The sequence below is a fragment of the Notamacropus eugenii genome, chromosome 5 (assembly GCF_028372415.1).
Source record: "Notamacropus eugenii isolate mMacEug1 chromosome 5, mMacEug1.pri_v2, whole genome shotgun sequence".
In the NCBI taxonomy this organism is placed as follows: Eukaryota; Metazoa; Chordata; class Mammalia; order Diprotodontia; family Macropodidae; genus Notamacropus; species Notamacropus eugenii.
The window spans coordinates 25813482-25835776 of NC_092876.1; the positions used below are offsets into that span (position 1 = coordinate 25813482).

Below are 22295 nucleotides of genomic sequence, written 5' to 3' on the forward strand. Positions count from 1 at the left end.
CAAGGAACCCTTTGGCAGTCTGGTGAAGCCTGTGAACCCTTCTCAAATTCATGATTTCAAATACATCAAATAAAGTACACTACCTATCCATCCATCCATCCATGCACCCATCTATCCATCCTTCCATCCATCTGTCTATCCATCTATCCATCCATCTATCTGCCTGTCCATCTATCTATCTATCCATCCATCTATCTATCCATCTATCTTCCTATCTATCTATCTATCTATCTATCTATCTATCTATCTATCTATCTATCTGTCTGTCTGTCTGTCTGTCTGTCCGTCCGTCCGTCTGTCTGTCTATCCATCTGGGTGTCAGTCTGTGTGTCCATCTGTCTGTCTATCTGATAGATATGTGTTTGCCATATGAACTTGATGTATGGAATACTAATGTGAACACCATGTATTAGGTACACTCATGTGACTTATGCTGTGAAACTGAGATAACTCCAGGAGATTAGAAAATATGTCAATTTATGTTATTTATGATGGAAGTCCACAGGTGTTCATGTGTACACTAGGTAATTTCAAGGACTGTGATTTTTTTTTCTTTGGGGAAATAATGTAAATTGTCCAGTCTGGGGACATACCACTCATCTGAGCATAGAGCCCAGATAATCAAAGACAATGATCTCTTCTTCAGGTTAAATATCCCCAGTTTCTTCAATTAATCCTTATATGCCGCAATCTTGAGGCCTCCTCTCAACCTAGTGACCCTCCTCTGGTCATGCTCCAGTTTATCCATGGTCTTCCTGTCTTAGTGTTCTGCCATGTCCTTGACAACTACCTTGATCACTGAACCAGAGACCATGCCCTAGAAGACTTACAGCTTTCATCACTCTGTCCCACCTCCCAATCAAAACTCACCAAGTTCTGATGGGTGAGTAAAATGGGAATAAGTATGTTAACTTAGCATGGACAACTCCATTTTTCTTTGTTTCCATTTTGTGATTAAATAATTGTTACGTAAATTATTTTTCTACAATAATTACTTGTATATAGTTTGGTAATGTAGTGTTTATGCCCCAAATCTGGTAAACAACTACTAATGATATATGTATGTCCCTCAAATCTGGTAAACAACTGATAAACACTTGCCAATGATTTTAGAAAACTAAAGCTTTAATTGCTAGTGTCCTTTCATCATGAGCTTAGGTAATTGATCGCCAATCAGAACTTGGATGTAATTTTTAAACACCCTTAACCAGAACCATAAAACCCACTGCAGGTCCCAGATATCAGTCTGCCTCTGGGTGGACATAAGAACTAACTCTTGCATTCTTTGCATCCCAGAAATGATCAAAGAGCAGTGTTGATTGACACTATAACATCACCTTAGAAGGAGACATACTGCCCATCTCTGAGCAGAGAGCGAATATTGTAAGTCTTAGTATGAGACATTTACGGGGCCAGTTAGTGGTTTGTTCCTACAGGGTTGATGTCTGTATTATTGAAGAGATCATTGAACCCTGCTGATTAATAAAGAATGATGGCATGCATTGATGATTATAAGTCTTAGTGTTTCTGTCAATATAAATAAAGGGGGAACAAACCCATATTTAGCCCTAAGAAGAGAGTTGTCTAAACTTAGGAAAGGATATTTGAAAAGAAAGTATCTTACTAAGCCCATCTCTTCAGGGGAAATAGAGATAAGGTAGAGGACCTTCTAAGCAGATGCAGGTAGAATATAGATATGGGAAGAGGTCCAAGAAGTGTGGATGACAAAGACAAGGATGCTAGACCAGTGGTTCAAGGTTATATGACTTCGATAAAGTCAAAACCAGCAGCACAAAAATTTAAATAATATCCCTTTGCAAGATGAGAATTTCCTACTTAATCTCCTACTTTCCTACTTAAAGAATTAGGAGAAAAGGATAGACTTGATTATAGGGAAAATTCTCTCTCCTTATGGAAATAGAAAATGAGCTAAGAAATTATAAAAACAATGAACCATGATTTGGGGTTTAATTACAGACATTATTGCCAAGTAGACTTGAGACACAAGAAAGTCAGAACAGCCACAGAAGATAAAGGAAGAATCATGATTTATTTGAAAGAGGCTCAAATGACTCATTGCCAGGGGGATACAAGGATATGGATGATACCTTATAAGTCTTCCTTCCTTTATCAACCCATAGGATTTTTAAGGTTAGAGAGGAAATAGTCACTAACTTAGAACCATATGCTTACCATGACAGAATTGAGCTGGGTCAGACTTTATAAAAAAGAGACAGACATCACCTAGTTTTTGTTGTTATTCAGTCATTTTCAGTCATGTTTGACTCTTCATGACCCTATTTGAGGTTTTCTTGGCAAAGATTCTGGAGTGGTTTGCCATTTACTTCTCTGACTTATTTTACAGATGAGGAAACTGAGGCAAATGGGGTTAAGTTACTTGCCCAGGATCGCAACTAGTAATTATCTGAGACCAGATTTGAACTCAGGGATATGAGTCTTCCTGACTCTAGGCTCACACTGTATTCACTGAACCACCTAGCTGCCTTACCTAGTTATTAAGCGTCTATTACTCAGATGATGAGTTCATTAGCTTAGACTGAGATGAGGTTAAAAATTTAGGGATGATTAGTAAGGACAGAAGGCTGACCCAAACTATTAAGGAAGAAGAAATTGTTGTTAAGCAGCATAATCAGAAGGTTAGCAGAAGATACTCTCCTGCATTAGAATTTTTTTGTGCTTAGAGGAAGTAATGACCCACTAATAAAAGAACAATTAAACCTTAGGAAACTCTGCCGGAGGCAGTACAGCTGTTATTAAAAATGGCCACCCTAGAACAGGACTACCTAGATTTAAAGCAGCATATTGAAATACCAGCACTGAAACATTGCAGAGTAGATGAAGAGAATCTCGATTACAGCAAGCCTGAACAGTGACCAACTCTACACCTTGCCTTCTTTGGTAGGAGCAGATACTGTAGAACTAGCCATGACAACTTTAAGATTAAGTGAGGATGTTAGCTCAGAAATGAAATATCCACAAAATAGGAAAACCAACTAGTGGAATAATGTTTTTCAGGGGTGAAATGATAGTCACCAAGGCGATCTTAGGAATTACGGAAAGAACAAGATAGGACATGGAATGAATGACATCCTACTGGGGAGAACTGAGGTATATTTAAGACAGAGAAGAATACCTTTCGAATCCATTACTATCTTCAACTTATTCTCTCTTTATCTTCCTTGTACCTCATGAAACTGTGAGCTCCTTGAGGGCAGAGAGTATCTTTTGCCTTGTCTTTTGAGGCAGCTAGAGGGTACAGTGGATAGAGCAATGGATCTCCCGTCAGGAAGTCCTGAATTTCAATCCAACCTCATACATTATTGTGTGACTCTGGGCAAGTCACTTCACCTCTCTCTGTCTCAGTTTTCTCCACCATAGAATGGGGATAATAATAGCCTCTACTTCCCAGGATTGTTGTGAGATAATATTTGTAAAGTGTTTAACACAGTGTATGTGGCACACAGTAGCGACTCACTAAATACCCCTTTCTAGAACTAATTATTTGGCATAAGGGGGCCATCACTAGTCATTCTGATCTATATCTTGCCACTGGACCCAGATAGCTCTGGAGGAGAAAGTGAGGCTGGTGACTTTGCCAAGCCCTCTCTCACTTAAATCCAATGCACGTACAAGTCCTTGCATCTCCTTCCTAATGCCATGGTCCTCTTAAAGAATGAAAAACCACCACCAACAATGACATTTGGCATAACCAGGGTTGGAGATTATCACATGCTGACACTGTTAGATACCAGTTCACCAGTGATCAAACTCAATATGAGAAAATGAAAAATAAACAAGAACAAAACAAAAACAAAAACAGATGCATAAATGTTTTTGAAGATTCCCAAACCCCAGGATGGAAAGTATATGGAAAGTTAAAATTTTATAGATTCACCTGAGGAGATCTATATATGTGCTATCCTAGGATAAGAACCAATAATCAGAATGACAGAATTAAGTAAAAATTTTGCCTTATGGAAGAAATCAAAAATTAGCATTCAGATATTGGTAGGAAAAGCCTTATGGGTTTCAGTAGTCTTGATGCCACAGAGCAACTTGTAAATACCATTCAGCATAGAATTTTAAGAAGAGATAAGGAAATTATCTTGAAGGACTTGGAACAGAGGGTTATAAGTAACTAAGTTTTAATGGTGAGTGTTTTACATGACCTACCAACCTTACTTAACTTTACCTGCCAGCTGCCATTGTGAGCAGGCACACAAATTTTCCCTCTTCCCACTTCCAGTTCTGAAAGCATTAAGCTCCTACTACAAGACTATCATCTTGGTTAATGTCCTGCCATTGGACTTTGATGACTTTGGAAGAGAGTGAAGCTGATGACTTTGTGCAACTCTGCTTCATTTAAATCCAATTCATTGGCAAGTCAAGACATCACTCTGGGTCTTTGAAAATGAAGGATGAACAGCAATGTCAAGACTGGCACTATTCTGAGTGATAAAGATGCTAAGTGCCAAGAATGAAACTATCTCTGCTAGCAATTAGCTTACGCTGTAATCAAATGGATGCTGATGTTACTGAAAGGGTTTGTCAACGGACTCCTCTCTTGGTTCCAAGTCACCAACAATCTAAAATACTCTTTCCTGCCTACCATCCCTCTGTAGATTTGAAAAGGCTACAAGCCAAGCCAAAGTGGAGGGAGTGTTGATGTACGATTTTCTGTTTGCAGATGACTGTGTACTCAATGCAGCCTCTGAAGCTGAGATGCAACAAAGTATGGATCAATTCTCTGCTGTCTGTGCTCATTTTGGCCTAATAATTAACACCAAGAAAACACAGGTGCTCCACCAGCCACCACCACACCATCCATATGTGGACCATCAGCCACCACCACACCATCCATATGTGGAACCATCAGTTACAACAAATGAAAAGTTTTGAATGCTGTGGATAAGTTCACTTACCTTGGTAGTATACTTTCCAGGGATATACATATTGATAATGACATGCATTGCCAGAGTGTTTGGGAGGCTCTGAAGAAAAGTATGGGAGAGAGGCAATATTAGACTGACTACCAAACTGAAGGTCTACAGAGCTGTTGTGCTGACCTCATTGTTGTATGCCTGTTTTCACATGGACAGTCTACCAACACCATTCCAGGAAACTGAATCGCTTCCATTTGAACTGTCTTGGGAAGATTCCAAGGATCACCTGGCAGGATAAGGTACCAGACACTGAAGTCCTTGCTCAAGCTAAACTGTCAAGCATTCAAACTATGCTTCAGAGAGTAAAACTCTCATGGGCCACATTGCTTGAATGCAAAATGTTCGCTTGTCAAAAAGAGTATTTTATGGAAAACTCACATGGGGCAGGTGATTACATAGTGGTCAGAAGAAGCTATATGAGGACGCTCTCAAGTTCTCTCTCAAGAACTTTGGATTTGATTTCGTGACATGGGAGACACTGGCACAGGACCACTCAGCATGGCATGCCCACATCAGAAAGGGTGCTGTGCTCTATGAGCAAAGCAGAATTGAAGCAGCTCAAAGAAAGGAGGGCAAATAGGAGGAGGCAGTAATTAGAAGTAAACACTTTTGGGGAGGGACAAGGTCAAAAGAGAAAATAGAATAAATGGGAGGTAGGTAGTCTTTCACAACATGATTATTATGGAAGCCTTTTGCATAATTATACATGTATAGCCTATATTGAATTGCTTGCGTTCTTAGTGGGGATGGGTGGGGAAGGAGGAAGGGAGAGAAGTTGGAACTCAAAGTTGAGAATTATTTTTGCATGCAACTAGGAAATAAGAAATACAGGTAATGGGGTATAGAAATCTATCTTGCCCTACAAGAAAACAGAGAAGATGGGGATAAGGGAAGGGAGGGGTGTGATAGAAGGGAGGGCAGATTGGGGGAAGGGGTAATTAGAATCCAGTGTCTTGGGGTGGGGGGAGGGGAGAGATGGGGAGAAAATTTGGAACCACCAATCTTGTGGAAATGAATGTTGAAAACTAAAATAAATAAATTTAAAAAAATAAAAAGACCCCACTTAGGAAAATATTAAAAGAAAACCTTCCATATTAACAAATCCTGATTCTTTCAAGTTTTTCCTCATAGGGCTCATTCTTTGAAAATATTTAGTCATTCATTAAATAAGCAAAAGCTTAAAAAATTAACCACATATAGTAGTAAGTGAAGAAACAAATGAACAATACGTATACAAATATGATTAATGGTGCAATATACTCTACCTGGTTAGGAAGAGCAATCATCCTGAAAGTGTTACTTGGCCAAATGTGTAGATAATTAGGTTCCATGACATACCGTAGGGGGAAAACCCACAGAAGTTTACTAAAACATTAATGAAACACATTAAAATTATTTCAACTCAGTCTCCATATGGCATGACACCCTGATAATGTAAGTATAAGAGTGTCGTTTCTCAAACAGAATGACTTGACTTTCTGTCCACTGAGCCCGTCGGAGAGCTTCTTACAGTCTCCAATAGGGCCCCAAGTACATTGTCCTTGTAGTACTGGAATGATATGTTGTCTTGGTATATTGATTTCTTATGTGCAATCTTCACTCCAACTGTACTCTGAATTTGTATGAACTTTTCTCACTGATGTTGTGTTTACGTGTGCTCCAGGCTTATAAGGAAGAGTGTTTCAAAGCTACTGTTTTTATTCTATCATTTTAGCAAATGCTTTTGCTTTATGCTAATTGTGTCTAAGGTTGACAGTTGATGGAAAGCACCAAAGAAATTCTTAATATAATATATCTAATAGGTGGACATTCAGTCTCTGTTTGAAGACCTCCAAGGAAGATGAACCCTTAACAGATCAAGGCATGTGTTATAGTGAAGACTCAAAGCCTACAACTGGACAATATCATACAAATACAACAGGGCACGATTTTCCAGACTTACGGATCATGCATGGATCATTTGTTCTGTCTCTGGATGAAACTATCTAAGGTTGTTGGCTGATGTATAGTAATACCATCCCTTCATGGTATGGTACAACATCAATAGATCTGGTCAAAGGACTTGGGTTTGAATTCTAAGACTTGCCAATTATTTGTCATAAGATTTTGGGCAATTTATTTCATGTTGGAATCAGTTTTCTCCTCTGCCAAGTGAGGACATTGGATTAGATCAGGGGTGGGAAACCTATGGTCTTGAGGACTGGATGAACTCCAAAGTCCCATGTAATTTTAAATCTACAGTCCTGTGTTCTAACAAATGTCTGACAACATGATAGTTAAGAGATGATGTTTTTAGTAAAATGCAAATGTTTTATCAGTGTTATTTGCTAGTTCTGACTTAGAAAAAATATTAAAGTCATGTCTGTTGACAATTCATTTTATTATGACTTCCTGGTTTCATTTGCTTATGACAATATAGAATTATTTCATCCTGTATGCTAAAAATATTCCTGTTTACATTTTTACTAGGTTGATAAAGTAAGTAGTAAATTTGAAAAGAAAAAGAAACAGCTTAAAGGAAACCCAGGATGTGCAAATTTAGAGAATATACCCCACATGGATTATTTGTACCCAATCTTTGGTAGAGCATTCCAAGCTCATATTGATTTGATCAGCCACAGTCAGACATACTGAAACTTGACACTATCATGGTGATGTCATTTTGGTTCTTTTCAAGAATGAAGGACAACAACCAATCTTCTGTAGGTGTGGTCTCCTTAATTAAAATGTAAGCTACTAGAGCACAGGGACTGATTTCCATTCATAAATGCATTTCTTCTCATTCATTCATTCTAAAATGTGACTTCTGGACTTACAACTCTCTAGCTTATGTCCTCTGACTTAACATTTAGAGGTGAGAGAAGAGGAGAGGGGAAGGAAAAAAGGAAAGTGGAGAGAAGAGAGAGCTAATATGCATCTGAGGACACATTTGAAGGGACTTTGTAGACAATCTAGTCCAACTCCTTTATTTTGTATGAGTATACCCCATTCAAGACTTCAGCAAATTCACAGGTCACAAGCATCAAAGCAAGAGAAAATAAGAGGAAAAGGCAAAGTGCTTTCTTTTAGAAGTGAATTATTTATTCAATATCTAGTAAAGGATCCAAGCTTTCAGTAGGCCATTTGTATAGGAAAGGCCAACAGAAACAATGTTATAGCCCCTAGGGCTTAGGTTGAGTAATAGGATGGAGATTTTTAAAAACCTGTTGAACCTATACATACTCCCAGACATATTTGGTGATATTAGGAAAATGTCTATTGCCTAATTATAACCTACCCTACCAAGATGAAGATTTGAGAACTATATTGGACAATCACCAACATTAGTATGGGATCTCTCACTGGGGGGACCTACCCCTGAAATGGGGAGTTTTGGCAAAAGGAAAGCTTAAACTTTTTCCTAAGAGACCTTGAAGATATAATGAACTTCAGAGTTAAGTGTCTGAGACAACACCTCTAGGTATGTTGGACTTTTTTGGTTTGTTTGTTTTACCATTCCTAGACTAAGTATCTGTTTTTTTCTGAAAAGACACAGAAGTACCTTGGGTGATGATCAAAGTAATAGTGGTAAAAATTCCTCCTGATCATCGAGAATCAAGTTTGATAGTATCCAGAAAAATGGCATCAAGGCTCTGAAGTACCAAGATTATTAAGCTATTTTGGTTCTCTGTACTCCTTACATGTTCCCTACAATAATATTATTTTAAGCTTTTGCCTATTGTTAGAACTGACACAGAGTGTGCCTTAGCTTATAAGGGAGAATTATTTCTATAATTACTGTTCTTTCAATGGCATTTGAAATGCTTTTGCTAAAAGCTAATTAATGTTGCTAGCTGGCTATTAATGAGAAGCACTCTAGTGGGGCCTTAAAAGTTAAAGTAGAAGCAATCTTGCACAGAATTATCCCTAGAAACCTAGGTGGCAGTCACCTCTTGGGGTTTCAAACCATGAGTATAAATTAAGGGGGGATCCCAGAAGGAACTATATATGGATATGAAGACTGGGGTACAGAGAAAGCAAATGATTTTACCCAAGGTCACATAACTGGTAGAGCCAGTATTTAAACTTTGGTACCCTGACCTCAAATTCCATGCTCTTTATTGTGCACTAGGTTGTCCCAGGATCCACTGCACTATCCCCAGGATCAGATCCCTGGATGGCCCTGATCTCTACAGTAGCTAGAGCCTTAGTGGGGATGCATCCCACCCTTAGTGGAACTAGGCTGAGTCTAGTGGAACTCTTTGTATGATGAGTGAATCTCTTGGCAATTGTGAATTCCTTGAGGTCAAAAGGAGTTGATAGAGCTATAGTTCCTGGGGGAGAGAGGGAAGGCTGCAAAGTACCTGGGAGGGAACAGATGAGAGGGGACATTAAGAGAAGCACAATGGGGGACAAAGTCCTGGGACTGGAGGATGGTGGACATCAGGGTCATCTAGGAGGAGAGGATTGTGGAGGATGCAATCTTAGAGCAGATGAAGTCTCCAGAGGTAAAGGATTGGGGGACATGGAGTGTCCAATAAGAACTGATTGAAGAACATCTAAGGACTAAAGGATGATGGGAGACAGAGTCTCTAGGAGGGAGATTCTAGGAAATGGAGTGATAACTGAGATTATGGGAGATTCAGTTCCTTGGGAGAAGAGGATTGTGAGGAATAGAGTCTGTGGTCAAAGGAATTGTGGGAGATGGAGTCTCTAGAATTGAGAGGTTATGGCAGAAAGAGTCCTGGAAGGAATAGGCCAGGGACTGGGGGTACTAAGCATGTGAGCTCTGCAAGGAGGGCCTGAGCTTGATGTGGACTGGAAGAAGGTGTCAGGAGGGACGGGGTGGAAAGAAAATCAGAGCTTTGTTGGGGTCTCTTTTTATCCTTGATGGTTCCTGAAATCAATTGTGGACTTGGAGGTAGAAGAACTCTCTCCAGCCCATGCTCTGTCACCTTGGACAAGTCCCTTCTCCTTACTGAAAACCTCCATTCCCTACTCTGTTAAAAATGTGGAGGTGGGTCTGCTTGTTCTCTAAGGTTAATTCCTGCTTTCACATTATGTTTTTCATTCTAGGCCCTCTGGCAGCTCTCTCATTGGCTGTTCTAAGGCCCTTCCCAGCCCTGACATTCCCTGTTCTAAGGCCTCTCTGAGCTCTGGCCTGTCCATTCTGAGCTCTCTGATATGCAAGATATCCTTTTCCCTTTTGCAGCTTCCATCTGAGGTGATCCAGGCTTTTCTTACGGTCAAGAAAGTTGGTAAAGTTCATTGTTGCCCTCCCTTGCCCTTCTGGTACTTTGTTCTTTCTTTGGCATATTGGCACACATACCCACTCACATACACACATATACACACTCACTCACATACACTCATACATACTCACATACACATACACACCCTCATACACATACACTTACTCACAGACACACATACACTCACTCACACGCACACACTCACTCACATACTCCCACATATATACTCTCACACACATGCACACTCATACATACACTCACACACATTCACACACAGACATGCACATATATGCACACAGTCACACTCACACACACACACACACACACACTCAGCTCAGAGGTCCTGTGTGTGTCTTCTTGCCATGCCCACTAAGGTTGGTAACGGATAGCAGCTACCAGGCTGGGCTTCCACTCTGTAGATGAGACCGATTGCTCTGGCCCCTGCAGATCCTTAAGTCACTTTGGGACTTTGTACAAGATTTTTGCTCTCTCAGTTTTTGAAGGTGGGATAAAAGCTGATCTGTGGGATCCTAAGCAGGACTTTTTGACTAAGAAGGACTTCACAATAACTGGTCTTTATGTCTCACTTTAAGCTTTGCAAAGCCTCTCCCAACACTGCCATTTGAGCTGTGTCTTCCTCAGTTTCCCTTGTGATACACTTGAGTACATGTTGTGCCCCTCTCCCCCTCCCTCAGTAGAATGGAAGTTCCCCAGAGACAGGAACATTTTGTTTTCTTGGATCTCATGCCCACCCCAGCATGTGGACGTGCTACTACTTAGTCAGTGCCTCCCGAGATCACACGCTAAGATCCTAGTTTTTCAAAGATTCTAGCATTTTACAACTTGAAGCTCCTGAGAGTTGGCGACTCAGAGTCTTATGGAGAACTAGGTTAAGAGCTGAAAGAGACTTTTGCTACCATCAAGTCAACCTCATCACTTTCCAGACCAGGAAATGTAGCCCTTGGGAGATGAACTGACTCATCCAAAGTCAGTAACAATGACTATTAGCATTTGCATAGATTTTTAAGGAAGGCAAAGTACTTTACAAATAATATTTCATTTAAATCTCTAAACAACCTTGGGATGTAGGGTATTATTATCTTCATTTTACTGATGAGGAAACCAAGGCAGACAAATATTAGCTGACTCACCTGGGTCATATAGCCAGTATGTGTCTGAGGTTGGATTTGAACTCAGCTTTTCCTGATTCTGCACCCATTGCTCTATCCCCTGTACCATGTAATTTCTAGTAAGTAAAAAGACAGGAACACAACACCAGTCCTTCCAATTCCCATCCCAGGGCACTGTCCATGGTACCATGCTGGCTCTGAATATTTTTATCCCCATTACAAAAATGATGAAGCTAGGGCATTGAAAGGTAAGGGGACTTTCCCAGGATCACACAGCTGGTAAGTGTGTAAGGCAGGATTTCAATTCAGATCTCCTAACTCCCAACTCCCATTGCCTCTGTTCAGTCCTAGAAGTCTAGATTCTGATATCCTTGAATTCTCAGAATTTGGAGAGTCTGATATTCTAGAACTCTCAGAATTGGAATCTGAGATTCTAAGAATCTAGAATTTCAGAATAAAAAGATTCTAGAATCCTGTTGTTTAGAAGTATGTGATCTGAAGATTCTAATATTCTCTGCCAACGTGTGCCAATGACAGCCCAGGACGCATCGACTCGAGCCAACCCCACCCCCCTCCCCTGTCAGCAATGACGACACAGAGTCAATCTCTTCTCTCTCTCCACCAATATATTTTATACTTGTCCAGAACCAGAGAGATGGAGTCGGCCATTGGGAAATTAAAAAAAGAGGGACAGGGAGAGAGAGCCAGAAAACGGAGAGAGGGCGACGAGGACAATAGAGGGAGAGTCGCGAGACGGAAGGACAAGGAGAGAGAGACAGCGACACGGAGAAGAGAGGTTACGGGGAGGAAAGAAAACCAGGGAGAGAAAGCAAGCCAGGGAGAGCGGGGAGCAGGACGGAAGAACTTGGGGGGTGGGGGAGGCCGGGGGGCCGAGACCCGGCTAAGGGAAGAGAAGGCCCCTCCCCCCAGAATACAAAACGAGGGCGGGGGAACTGGGGGATGGTTCTCTCCTGGGCTGGGGGGTGAGACAGGATGGGGCTGTGCTGGGAATGAGGTCAGTAATAGGTCTCCTTCTCCACCCAGCCTGGAAGGTAAGAGACAGACAGCAACAGACGAGACAGTGACATAGAGACAGACAGAGACAGACAAATAAACAGAGACAGAAAATCAAAATTAGAGTGAGAAGAAAGGGCAGGGGAGAAAACAAATGCCGGTCGAGTGAATTGGCTGAGCCTTTCTGGGTCCATCTCCTAGACTCCCCGCCCACAGGTCCTGAGGCCCGTCCTGGACCACTCCCAGCCGAACGCTCCCAGCCCCGCCCCCAAAGCAGCCCCAGTTCTCACCCCCGGGGTTCCTGCGCAGGATGAGTTTTCTGATTTCATCATAGACAAAGATGAGGAAGCTATAGGGGAAGGCACAGAACCACCAACTGGGTCTGCAGAGTCATCGGGGAAACACCGAGGTCGGGAAAGAGAGGTAGAGACAGACCCAGAGCACAGAGAAGAGAGGTGGAAAGAGAAAATGAAAGATGGGAAGTGAAGGAGAGGCAGAGGGATGGGAGAGAGGAGCATGGGAAAAGATTCAGGTTGAGATATTAAGGGTAAGAAATGGAAGGAGAAGAAAGAAAGAGGAGGGAGGGAGAGAGAGAGAGAGAGAGAGAGAGAGAGAGAGAGAGAGAGAGAGAGAGAGAGAGGGAGAGAGAGGGAGAGAGAGAAAGAGAGAGAGAGAGAGGCATATTAGTGGATTAGTGATTAGTTCCCCGGTCTAAGAGTGCTATTCATTAGTAGAGAGGCATCTCTGGGTGCTGCGAAAGTGGAAGTGGCTTCCACTCTTGAGGTTGGGACCAGAGTCTGTAGGAGATTTGGGGGGTCCCAAGGAGACTGAGAATGAAGGTGAGGAGGTCTCCCAATTGGGTGTGAGAGATTGGAGTTGGTTGGTGTTATCAGGGGTGGAAAGTCAAGGCCAAGACATGTGCCAAAGTGATGGGACAGACACTCACTTAAGTGGGTACATGCGTAGGGCCACATCCATGCCAGGGCAGTAGGACAGGAAGGCGGCCAGCGCTGTCTCTTCAAATAATCCGAAAATCAGAATTTTGTTCCTGTGGAGAGGTAGAATGGGATAGGTAGCTGGGCAGGCACAACCACCTTGGGCACGTGCGCGAGTGCGCGCGCGCGCACACACACACACACACACACACACACACACACACACACACACACACACACACACCCAGAGCTTCCTCCCTCACTGATCCACTCCAGCAGCCTTCTCACACATGACACACTCAGACATAGTGACTCAGAGAGACCTACACAGAGACAGAGAATCAGGGAGTCAGAGACACAGAAACCCAACAATAGACCTAGTCATAGAAATGGACCAAAACTGAGAAACGAGGAACATAGAGCTAGAAACAGAAGTAGAGAGACCCTATGAGAGAGAGACAGAAATACCTAGTGGCAGCAATGTAAGAGAAAAAACAGGGAAAGAAAGAGAAGCAGAGATATACTTAGACATGCCAAGACAGATACAGGGAGAAACAGACCCATTCAGATGCAGAGATTCAGAGGCAGATACCATCTCATCTCTCCAGATGGTTCTCACCCATCTTATTACACAAGGAGATAAGGACAGCAAAGACATGGAGATATGGAACTGGAGAGAAACTCAGAGATGAGAAGAGGAGGGGAGGAAGAGAGGGAGAGAAAGGCAAGGAGGAGAAGAGGGAGGGGAAGAAGAAAGAGAAAAATGGGGAGGAGAAAAATGGGGGGGGAGAGCTTGAGAAAGACACAAACATAAAAATAGGAAAACCCTGAGAAATGAAGACAAAGCAACAGAGCTAAACATTCTCAGAGAAAGAGACAAATGAAGAAATTCTCAAGAAGACAGAGACATTCAGAGATATACCCAGAGATATGGAGACTGAGAAGTAAAGAAATGGAGGGACTGAGAGAAAGGCTGATAGAGAGATGGGGACAGAGATCAAAGGACAAGCCTGCTGGAGACACCGGGAGTGAGGAAGGCAGACCCCCCACACACACACACAGACACCCACGCCTGGCCCCCAGCCCTCACTTCATGCCCTGTTGGAAAACAGAATTCCTCCTGGTCTTGCAGATGATGAGATCCGCCCATTGCACAACCACAATGCTGACGAAGAAGGCTGTGTGACAGGTGAACTCCACTGACTTCCGTTGCTCGTAGGTCTGGGGGAGAGAAGTGTAGAGGAGGGTTCAGTCTCACCCTGCTTCTCTCCCTTCTCCAGGAAGCTCTCCCAGATTAACTCCACATCAAAGGCTTGTTCGATTGTCCGCCTCGGGGCAATTTCCTTCCCCCCCCTCACCAACACACTTCCTATACCCAGGATAGGCGTTTCTCCACCATCAATGCCCCTCTCTGCCCACATCTGTCTGCCCCTTGCTCTCTTACTCACCCATTGCTGCCCATAGCTGTCCTCAAGGTCATTGACAGTTCGGTCATCCCAGTTGAGTCGAATGCCCACGAGGTTAGAAGGCAGGAAGCCATTCTCTGCCAGAATCACGAAATAGGCAAAGAAACCACCCAGAGCCTGGATCATTCCTGCAGGGGACGGAAGGAAAGGGGTTCAGTTTGGGCAGGGACCCCAAACCAGACCTACCTCTGAGGTTACAGAGGCTAAGAATTCCCTGAACTCTTTCTGTCCTAGGATTTAGACATAGGGAGGACTTGGGGATGACTAAACCCTAGTGTGACCTCTCATTTTACAGATGAGGAAACCGAGGCTCAGAGAAGGCACCCCAGGGGCCTCAGGCCACACAGATCACAAGAACCATATCACCCAAGGGCCATCTTAGATGGGTTACCTGAGAGAAGAGTCTCACCTGAAAAGAGTTGCCCCAAGGGGTCGGACAGGCAGACAGCAAGCATTTATTAATTGCTTACTGTGTGCCATGCTTTGTGCTAAGCACTGGAGATATTCAGAAGGATGAAAGAATTGAAACTGACTTCCCTGGGTCATAGAGCTATTTAAAAGTCTGAGGAAGAATTCTAACTCAGATCTTCTGATCCTCCATTTGAGAGCTCCACTCACATTGCCTACCAGGTCAATCATCAAGTCTCACCTCAGGATCACATGTGTGGAAGGTTACCTAAGGGTTGTTTTAGCTGATGTGGGTCACCTGAGGGGTCTCACCTGAGAAGGGTCACCTTGCCTAAGATGGCTCATCTGAGCTAGTAGCCTGAGGCAGCAGCCCAGGGGCCTCAGATGCCCTGAGACTGTCATCCAGAGGGACTTTGTAGACAGACCCTAACCCCTTACCTATCTGCCCATATGCCATACTAATGAGCCTCTCGTTCACCAGCTTGTCTGTCCTTGGATTTCGGGGCTGTCGCTTCATGATGTCACTCTCAGCAGCTTCATAGGCCAAAGAGATGGCAGGGACCTGCCCAGGAGACAGTAGGAAGCCACTTCAGTGAAGGCCCACCTTAAAAGGTTATCTAAGAGGGGAGGTCTCACCTGAGATCACTTACCTGCAGTGAGAAGTCTCCCCTAATTTGGGTGACCCAACAAAGTCTTGAGAAAGATGATTTAATTGGTCCCTACCTTAGAGCCAGGTGACCTCAGCACCCTTCTCTGAGCTCAACACCTTTAAGGACATTCAGGTAGACCCACCCCAGACTACTAGCCATACACCACAATGATGGGTCTGAGCTCCCCACCACTTCTTGGGAGAAGATGAGCAGAAGGTCTCACCATATCTGTGCCCAGGTCAATGCAGAGGATGGTGATGGTTCCCAGAGGCAAGGGGATGTTTGCCATGATGAAAAGAAGGAAGGGGGTAATCTCAGGGATATTGCTGGTCAGGGTGTAGGCAATGGATTTTTTCAGGTTGTCAAAGATCAGTCGGCCTGAAGGAAAGAGTTCACAGGGAGTCAAACCAGGCAGTCACCTGTCTTCCTGAGGGGTGAACTCGTCCTTCCACCAGAGAAAAATAACTTGGACTTCCTCATCCTCATACATCTTGACCTCCTTTCTCCACCTCCCCATTCTCCTGAGATTCTTCCAGTGACTTGTCTTCTTATCTACCCTGAGGCTGCTTCTATTCCCAGGGAGGATGGGGGTAGGAGGAGAGGAGGAAGGCTCAGCCTCCTCTTGACCCCAGCTCATGTGGAATAGTCTTTCTGGATCTTTCATGTGGTCCTTCCCACTTCCTTTTACAAGGAAGGAAACTTTGACATCCATAGAAGGGACCCCAACGATTCAAAATCATAGAACATCAGAGCCAGAGAAGACCTTTGACACCATCTACTCCAACCCTTTCATTTTGCAGATGGGGAAACATTGAGTCAGTTGGCACAGCTTGACTTCCCTGTCCCCAAGGCTATCCTTACCCTCCTCTACACCAGTGACGATGGAAGCAAAGTTATCATCCAGCAAAATCATGTCAGCTGCCTGCTTGGAGACGTCAGAGCCAGCAATGCCCATAGCCACACCAATATCTGCCTTCTTAAGGGCAGGAGAGTCATTCACACCATCTCCAGTCACTGCTACAATAGCACCCTGTGGGAAATAGGGTGGGAAGAGGAGAGGGGAACAGAAACTCAGGCTTCTGGCCCTTGTCTGTCATAAGGACTCAGTCCTCCAGGGTCTAGCCCTTGGTCTTTCTTCTGGACCCAGGCATTTGGACCTCTAGTACCTTCCCTCTTCAGGGACCCAAGTGTCCAGTGTTCTAGTTTCTGCCCTTCTGAGGGCTTAGTTATACACTGTCCAGGACATGCTGCTTTTAGGGATTCAGGGCATCATACAACCATGGATTTCACTATTGTCTCAAGTTGTCTGATTGCCTCTGGAATCCAGAAATCTGTTCTTCCATTCTCAGGTAGCTGGATCCCCACCCACTGGCATTCACAGCCTTTGCCTGTCTCAGAGGCCCAGGCACCTGGACCCCCAGCTCATGCTCCCTTTGTGCCTCAGGCCTCCTGATCTCCCCAAGACACAGGTGTCTAAGCTCTCACTTGTCTCTGGCAGCCCTCCACAATGATGAGTTTCTGCTGTGGGGAGGTTCGGGCAAACACGATCTCTGTGTGGTTCTGCAAGATTTCATCAATCTGTTCTGAGGAGAAATCCTTCAGGTCCGTGCCATGGATCACACAGGCCTTGGCATCCCTGCACAGCACAGAAGGTTGGTGAGGGAGGCCCTGATCCAGGGCAAGGGCAGGAGAGGAGAGTGGGTCTGCAGGGGTGGCAGGGGAAAAGAGAAGGGCTGACAAGAGACAGGATACAATAAGAGAAACAGAGAAAGAGAGGGAGGGAGGGACAGGAAGAGAGACAGAGACAACACAAGAGGGAGTGTGTGTTCATCCTTCATTGCCGAAGAAGACCATGCCATCAGAGAAATGATGACATGACTTGCACTTGACTTTGTTCTAAGTGAAGGAGGGCTATGCAGGTCACCAGCCTCACTTCTCCTCCAGAGCATCTGAATCCAGTGACCAGACATTCATCAGGATGACTGGAGATGACCCAGGATGAGGCAATGGGGTTAAATGACTTGCCCAAGGTCACACAGCTAGGGAGTGTCAAGTGTCTGAGGGGAGATTTGATCTCAGGTCCTCCTGACTCTTGCACTGGTACCCTACCCACTGCACCACCTAGCTGCCCCTACAAGAGGGAGACAGACACAGAAAAGAAGGGAAGACAGAGAAAGATCAACTGAAATCAACAGGAAGAGAAGAGGAGACATAGGCAGATAAGGACAAAAAGGAAGAGAGTCTGAGAGGTCAGAGACAGAGGGAGAAGCTGGAAGAGTCCTCCAAGACCAGCTTGTCCAACCTCATGTGCTGATAAAGAAACTGAGGCCCAAAGAGCTTATATCAGCTGGCCAAGGTCACACAGCTAGTAGGCATGGGCATGGATTTGAGCTCAGGTCATGTGTATGAGAGAGAGGAAAGGAGAGAGAGAGAGAGAGACAGAGAGAGAGAGAGACAGAGAGACAGAGAGAGACAGAGACAGAGAGACAGAGACAGAGAGAGAAAGAGGGAGGAAGAGAGAGAGAAACAGACAGACAGAGAGATGGACGGACAGAGAGAGAGGGAGGGAGGGAGAGAGAGGAAGAGAGAGAGGGAGAGAAAGAGAGAGAGAGATACAGAGACAGAGAGAGAGAAAGAGAGAGCTGGAGGGAGAGAGAGAGAGAGAGGGAGAGAGAGAGAGAGAAGGAGAGAGATGAGGTGGATCCAAGAACAGAGTCAGTCTGAGGGAGACCAAAGGAAGATGACAGAGAGAAGGGAAACAGGGAAGAGTTGGGCAGAGGCAGTGGGTCCAGGATAAAGTAGCTGCCTGACCTGGGATTGACCTGGCTCACGGGGATGTTGAGCCTGGCAGCAATGTCCTCCACAGTCTCATTGCCTTCAGAAATGATGCCTACACCCTTGGCAATAGCTTTAGCTGTGATGGGGTGGTCGCCAGTTACCATGATCACCTGTATAACAAAAGAAGAAGTAGAGGTCATGGTTGTATGCATTCCCCTTTGCTCTGCCCTTCACCCTAAGGAAGTCAGATATCTTGGTTCCCTCCACCCTCAGCCACTCCCGACCCCACCTTGATCCCAGCACTTCGGCATTTGCCCACAGCATCGGGGACAGCAGCCCTGGGTGGGTCAATCATGGACATGAGGCCAACAAAGCAGAGATTGTCAGTGGTGAAGTTGACATCATCACAGTCGAAAGCAAAGCCCTTCGGGAACTGTTCCTCAGGCAAGTAGTAATGGCAGAACCCTATCAGTGCCCAGAAGAGATGGTTAGAACTTAGGATCTGACCCCACCTCCCCTACCCTTGGACATACATTCCCAACATGCTACTTGAAAGTCACTAATCTCTCAATCTCTCAACCTTCCAGTCTCTCAACTCCCAATATGCACATCCTTTTCTCACCTTCCCAAACCACTTATCCCACCTGGGGTCTTCAATATTCCTATTTTGCAGTGCCCCCACTCCAACCTTGTGTCCTCCTCATCTCACATTCCTAAAAAGTGAAGTTTTTCAGAGCTCCTTCCTCACAGTCACCTGTGAAACCAACTGTACAGATATTATCATCTTCATTTTGTAGATGGGAAAATGGAGGATCAGAGATTTGCCCAAAGTAAAGTAGTAAATGTTGGGACCAGGATGCAAGCCAGATCTCCTGACTCCAATGAACTGATTCCCCATCCGCCACTCTCAAGTTCCCAAATCTCTAATGCTCACCTCCTCAGTATTCTCTTCCTCTCACCCTCAACTTTCCGTATTCCTAGTCTTACAACTCCCCAACTATCTTATTCCTATAGCACCCCAATTTCCTAAGCCCTCATCTCCCAACTCTGCAATATCGCCAACTGGCTATCTCCTCAGCAATTCAACTCCAATGTCCTCTTCTCCAGATTCCCAACTCAATCATCCTCAACCATAGTATTCAGTTTTCTAAATTTCTTATGCTTCAGGCCACCAATTCCTTAGTCACCCCCCCCCCAACTTCCCAACTCTCCATCCATCCAGGTTTCCAATCCTTTAATTTCTGATTTCCTAGTCCCTCAACTTCCCTAGTTCCAACACCACATTTCTCCAAATTCTCATTTACCCAGTTACCCAACATTTTGTCTCTCAATTCTCTCTCCCAGTTCCCAACTTCTTTTTCTCCAACTTCTCAATTTCCCACCCCCATAATCTTCTAGTTCCTTTAATTCCCTAAACTTGTCTCCCCACTTTTCCAACCCCCTAACTCATCATCTTACCAATCCCTAATTCTCTACCTTTTCCAACTTCCCATTCCACCATTCTTCCAATACATACACCATTCTTCAGTCCTTCGACCCCCTAACACCTATTCCTGAAAATCCTCCACCCCTAGGTTCCCAGTTCCTCATTCTATCAGTCTTCCAGTCTTCCCCATTCCTCAGACACCTAGTTCCCTACATGACCCAATGTTATACTCCATTACCCTTCTGGTCCCTCAGTTTCCTATCTCCCATTCTAACACTATTCCCCAGTCCCTTAACTGCCTATGCTCCAGTCCCCCAATTCTAGGCCCTCATCCCCAGTCTTCCTATGCCTTGTCTTCCAATCACCTATCCTCCACCTCTCTGTTTTGTCTACCTCTCTTCTCATTCCTTCATCTCCCAAACTCATTGCTCAACTGAAACTACTTTCCCCAACATTACCAGTGTTCACTTAATTGTGAAAACCAACGGTCTTTCTCAGTCTGTCTGTAGTTAACTATTCTTTCCCTCCTGGATACTCCTTTCTCTCCAAAGTTTCATGACACTTCTCTCTCTCTCTCTCTCTCTCTCTCTCTCTCTCTCTCTCTCTCTCTCTCTCTCTCTCTCTCTCTCTCTCTCTCTCTCTCTCTTGCTCAGTCTTGATCTCCTTGGCTAAATTCTCATCCATTGTCCACTCATATTTGATGTCCCCTAAGGCTTTGTGTTGGAATCTCTCTCTTTTCTATGTACAATCTCTCTTTGGTGACCTCATCAACATCAGTGGGTTTAATGATCATCTTTCTGCAGGAGACTGACTCCTGAATTTATATATCCAACTCCAGACTCTCCCCTAAGTTTCAGTCTCACATCACCAACTACCTAATAGACATTTCAAATGGGATGTCCCAAAGGCACAACAATTTAACATGTCTGAATGGAACTCATTTTTCCATCACCACTACTGTCCATCCTTCTTTCAGATTCCCTTACTTCCTGTTGAAGGCACAACAATTTTTCTAGTCACCTAGGTTCAAAATCTTGGTGTTAGTTTTAATTCTTTATAGTGCCTTATCCCTCACATCCAATTAGTTGCCTGCCACCACAACATCTCTCCCCTCTCATCCCTTCTCTCCACTCATGTAACCATCACCCTTGTTCAGGACCTCAGCGTCTGTCCCCTAGATTACTGAAATAACTTATGACTTCCCCACCTTGCCTCAGCTCTCTCCCCAATCCAGTCAGTCTTCCACACTGCTACTGAAGTGATTTTTCCTAAGTGCACAACTAGCTATCCTATTAGGCTATCCTATTTTACAAACTCCTGGGGTTCCAATTGCCTCTAGAATCAAAGACAAACTCATTTGTTTGGCTTTTGAAGGCTTCACTACTTGCCCCCAACCTATCTTTTAAACCTTATTTAACACCATTCCCCCTCCCAGCCTCTGTAATCCAGTCAAACTGTCATTCTGTCTCTTCCTCATACATAACAATTCATCTCTCATTTCCATTTTTTTTTAGCTACCTGTCCCCTGTGCCTAGAATGTATTCCCTCCTCACCTTTACCTCCCATCAAGATTCATCTCAAGTATGACCTTCTACATGAAACCTTTTTGTGAATCCCAATCTGCTCAGTGCCTTCCCTCCCTAGCTACCTTGTATTTACCTAATTTGTACTTATTCTCTCTATAATCTGGATGTGTCTCCCCCATTAAAACATGAGCTCCTTGAGAAGAGGGGTTATTTCAATTTTCGTCATTGTGTTCCCACCTTCTGGCACATTGTAGGAGTTTGATAAAAGTTTGTTGATTGATCTTTGCAGTTCCCTAACCTCCCACTCTCCAGTCCCCAAATCCCCTTCCTCTCAGTCCCCCATCTTCAAATGCCCTATGTCTCTAGTGGCCCAAGCTGTATTCCTCAGTCCTTTGTTGATTACATCCAATTTATCCTGTCTATATCTTTAGCACATATTTGTTTGTATACTGTTCTCCTCCACCACCCTTTCTACCCCCTCAATCCTCCCTGCCCTGCATTAGACTGTGAACTCCTCTGGAACAAGAGCTAGTTTTTTTGGCTTTTCTTTGCATCCTTAGAGCTCCACACAGTGCCTGACACATAATAGGTGCCATTACTACTTCCCCAGTGCCCTGTTTTTCCAATCTTCCATTTCCCTCAGGTCCCTAACTCCCCATCTCCAATCTCCCAGTAATATATAGAACACTTCCCCCTGTACCTCCATTCTTGCCCCCTACCCCCACCCCAATTCCCAGTCCCTTGGTGTTGAATCAGGAAGTAGAAAC

At 44.1% G+C, this 22295-nt stretch overlaps 1 protein-coding gene and 1 long non-coding RNA gene across 3 annotated transcripts in view; one reads left to right on the top strand and one right to left on the bottom strand.

Annotated features, from left to right (window-relative positions):
* Positions 1–11954: 11954 nt before the first annotated feature.
* The window catches only part of ATP1A3 (ATPase Na+/K+ transporting subunit alpha 3), a 29516-nt gene continuing 19175 nt past the window's right edge, over positions 11955–22295 (bottom strand). Inside the window, exons 13-23 of the mRNA XM_072607880.1 lie at positions 18866–19041; positions 18610–18746; positions 17284–17434; positions 16660–16828; positions 16022–16176; positions 15587–15710; positions 14723–14868; positions 14365–14495; positions 13286–13387; positions 12630–12721; positions 11955–12370 (exon numbers count right to left, since the gene is read on the bottom strand). Coding sequence (XP_072463981.1) covers positions 12342–12370; positions 12630–12721; positions 13286–13387; positions 14365–14495; positions 14723–14868; positions 15587–15710; positions 16022–16176; positions 16660–16828; positions 17284–17434; positions 18610–18746; positions 18866–19041 — 1412 coding nt within the window. The 3' untranslated portion in view covers positions 11955–12341. The remainder of the gene's footprint in view (positions 12371–12629; positions 12722–13285; positions 13388–14364; positions 14496–14722; positions 14869–15586; positions 15711–16021; positions 16177–16659; positions 16829–17283; positions 17435–18609; positions 18747–18865; positions 19042–22295) is intronic.
* Positions 12675–18984, top strand: LOC140503698 (uncharacterized). Of its 2 annotated transcripts, none has more exons than XR_011966849.1 (4): positions 12675–12762; positions 14407–14463; positions 16599–17450; positions 18898–18984. It is a non-coding gene; the product is annotated as an uncharacterized lncRNA (long non-coding RNA). The 2 variants fall into 2 exon arrangements; XR_011966848.1 differs by having other exon boundaries at positions 18850–18935.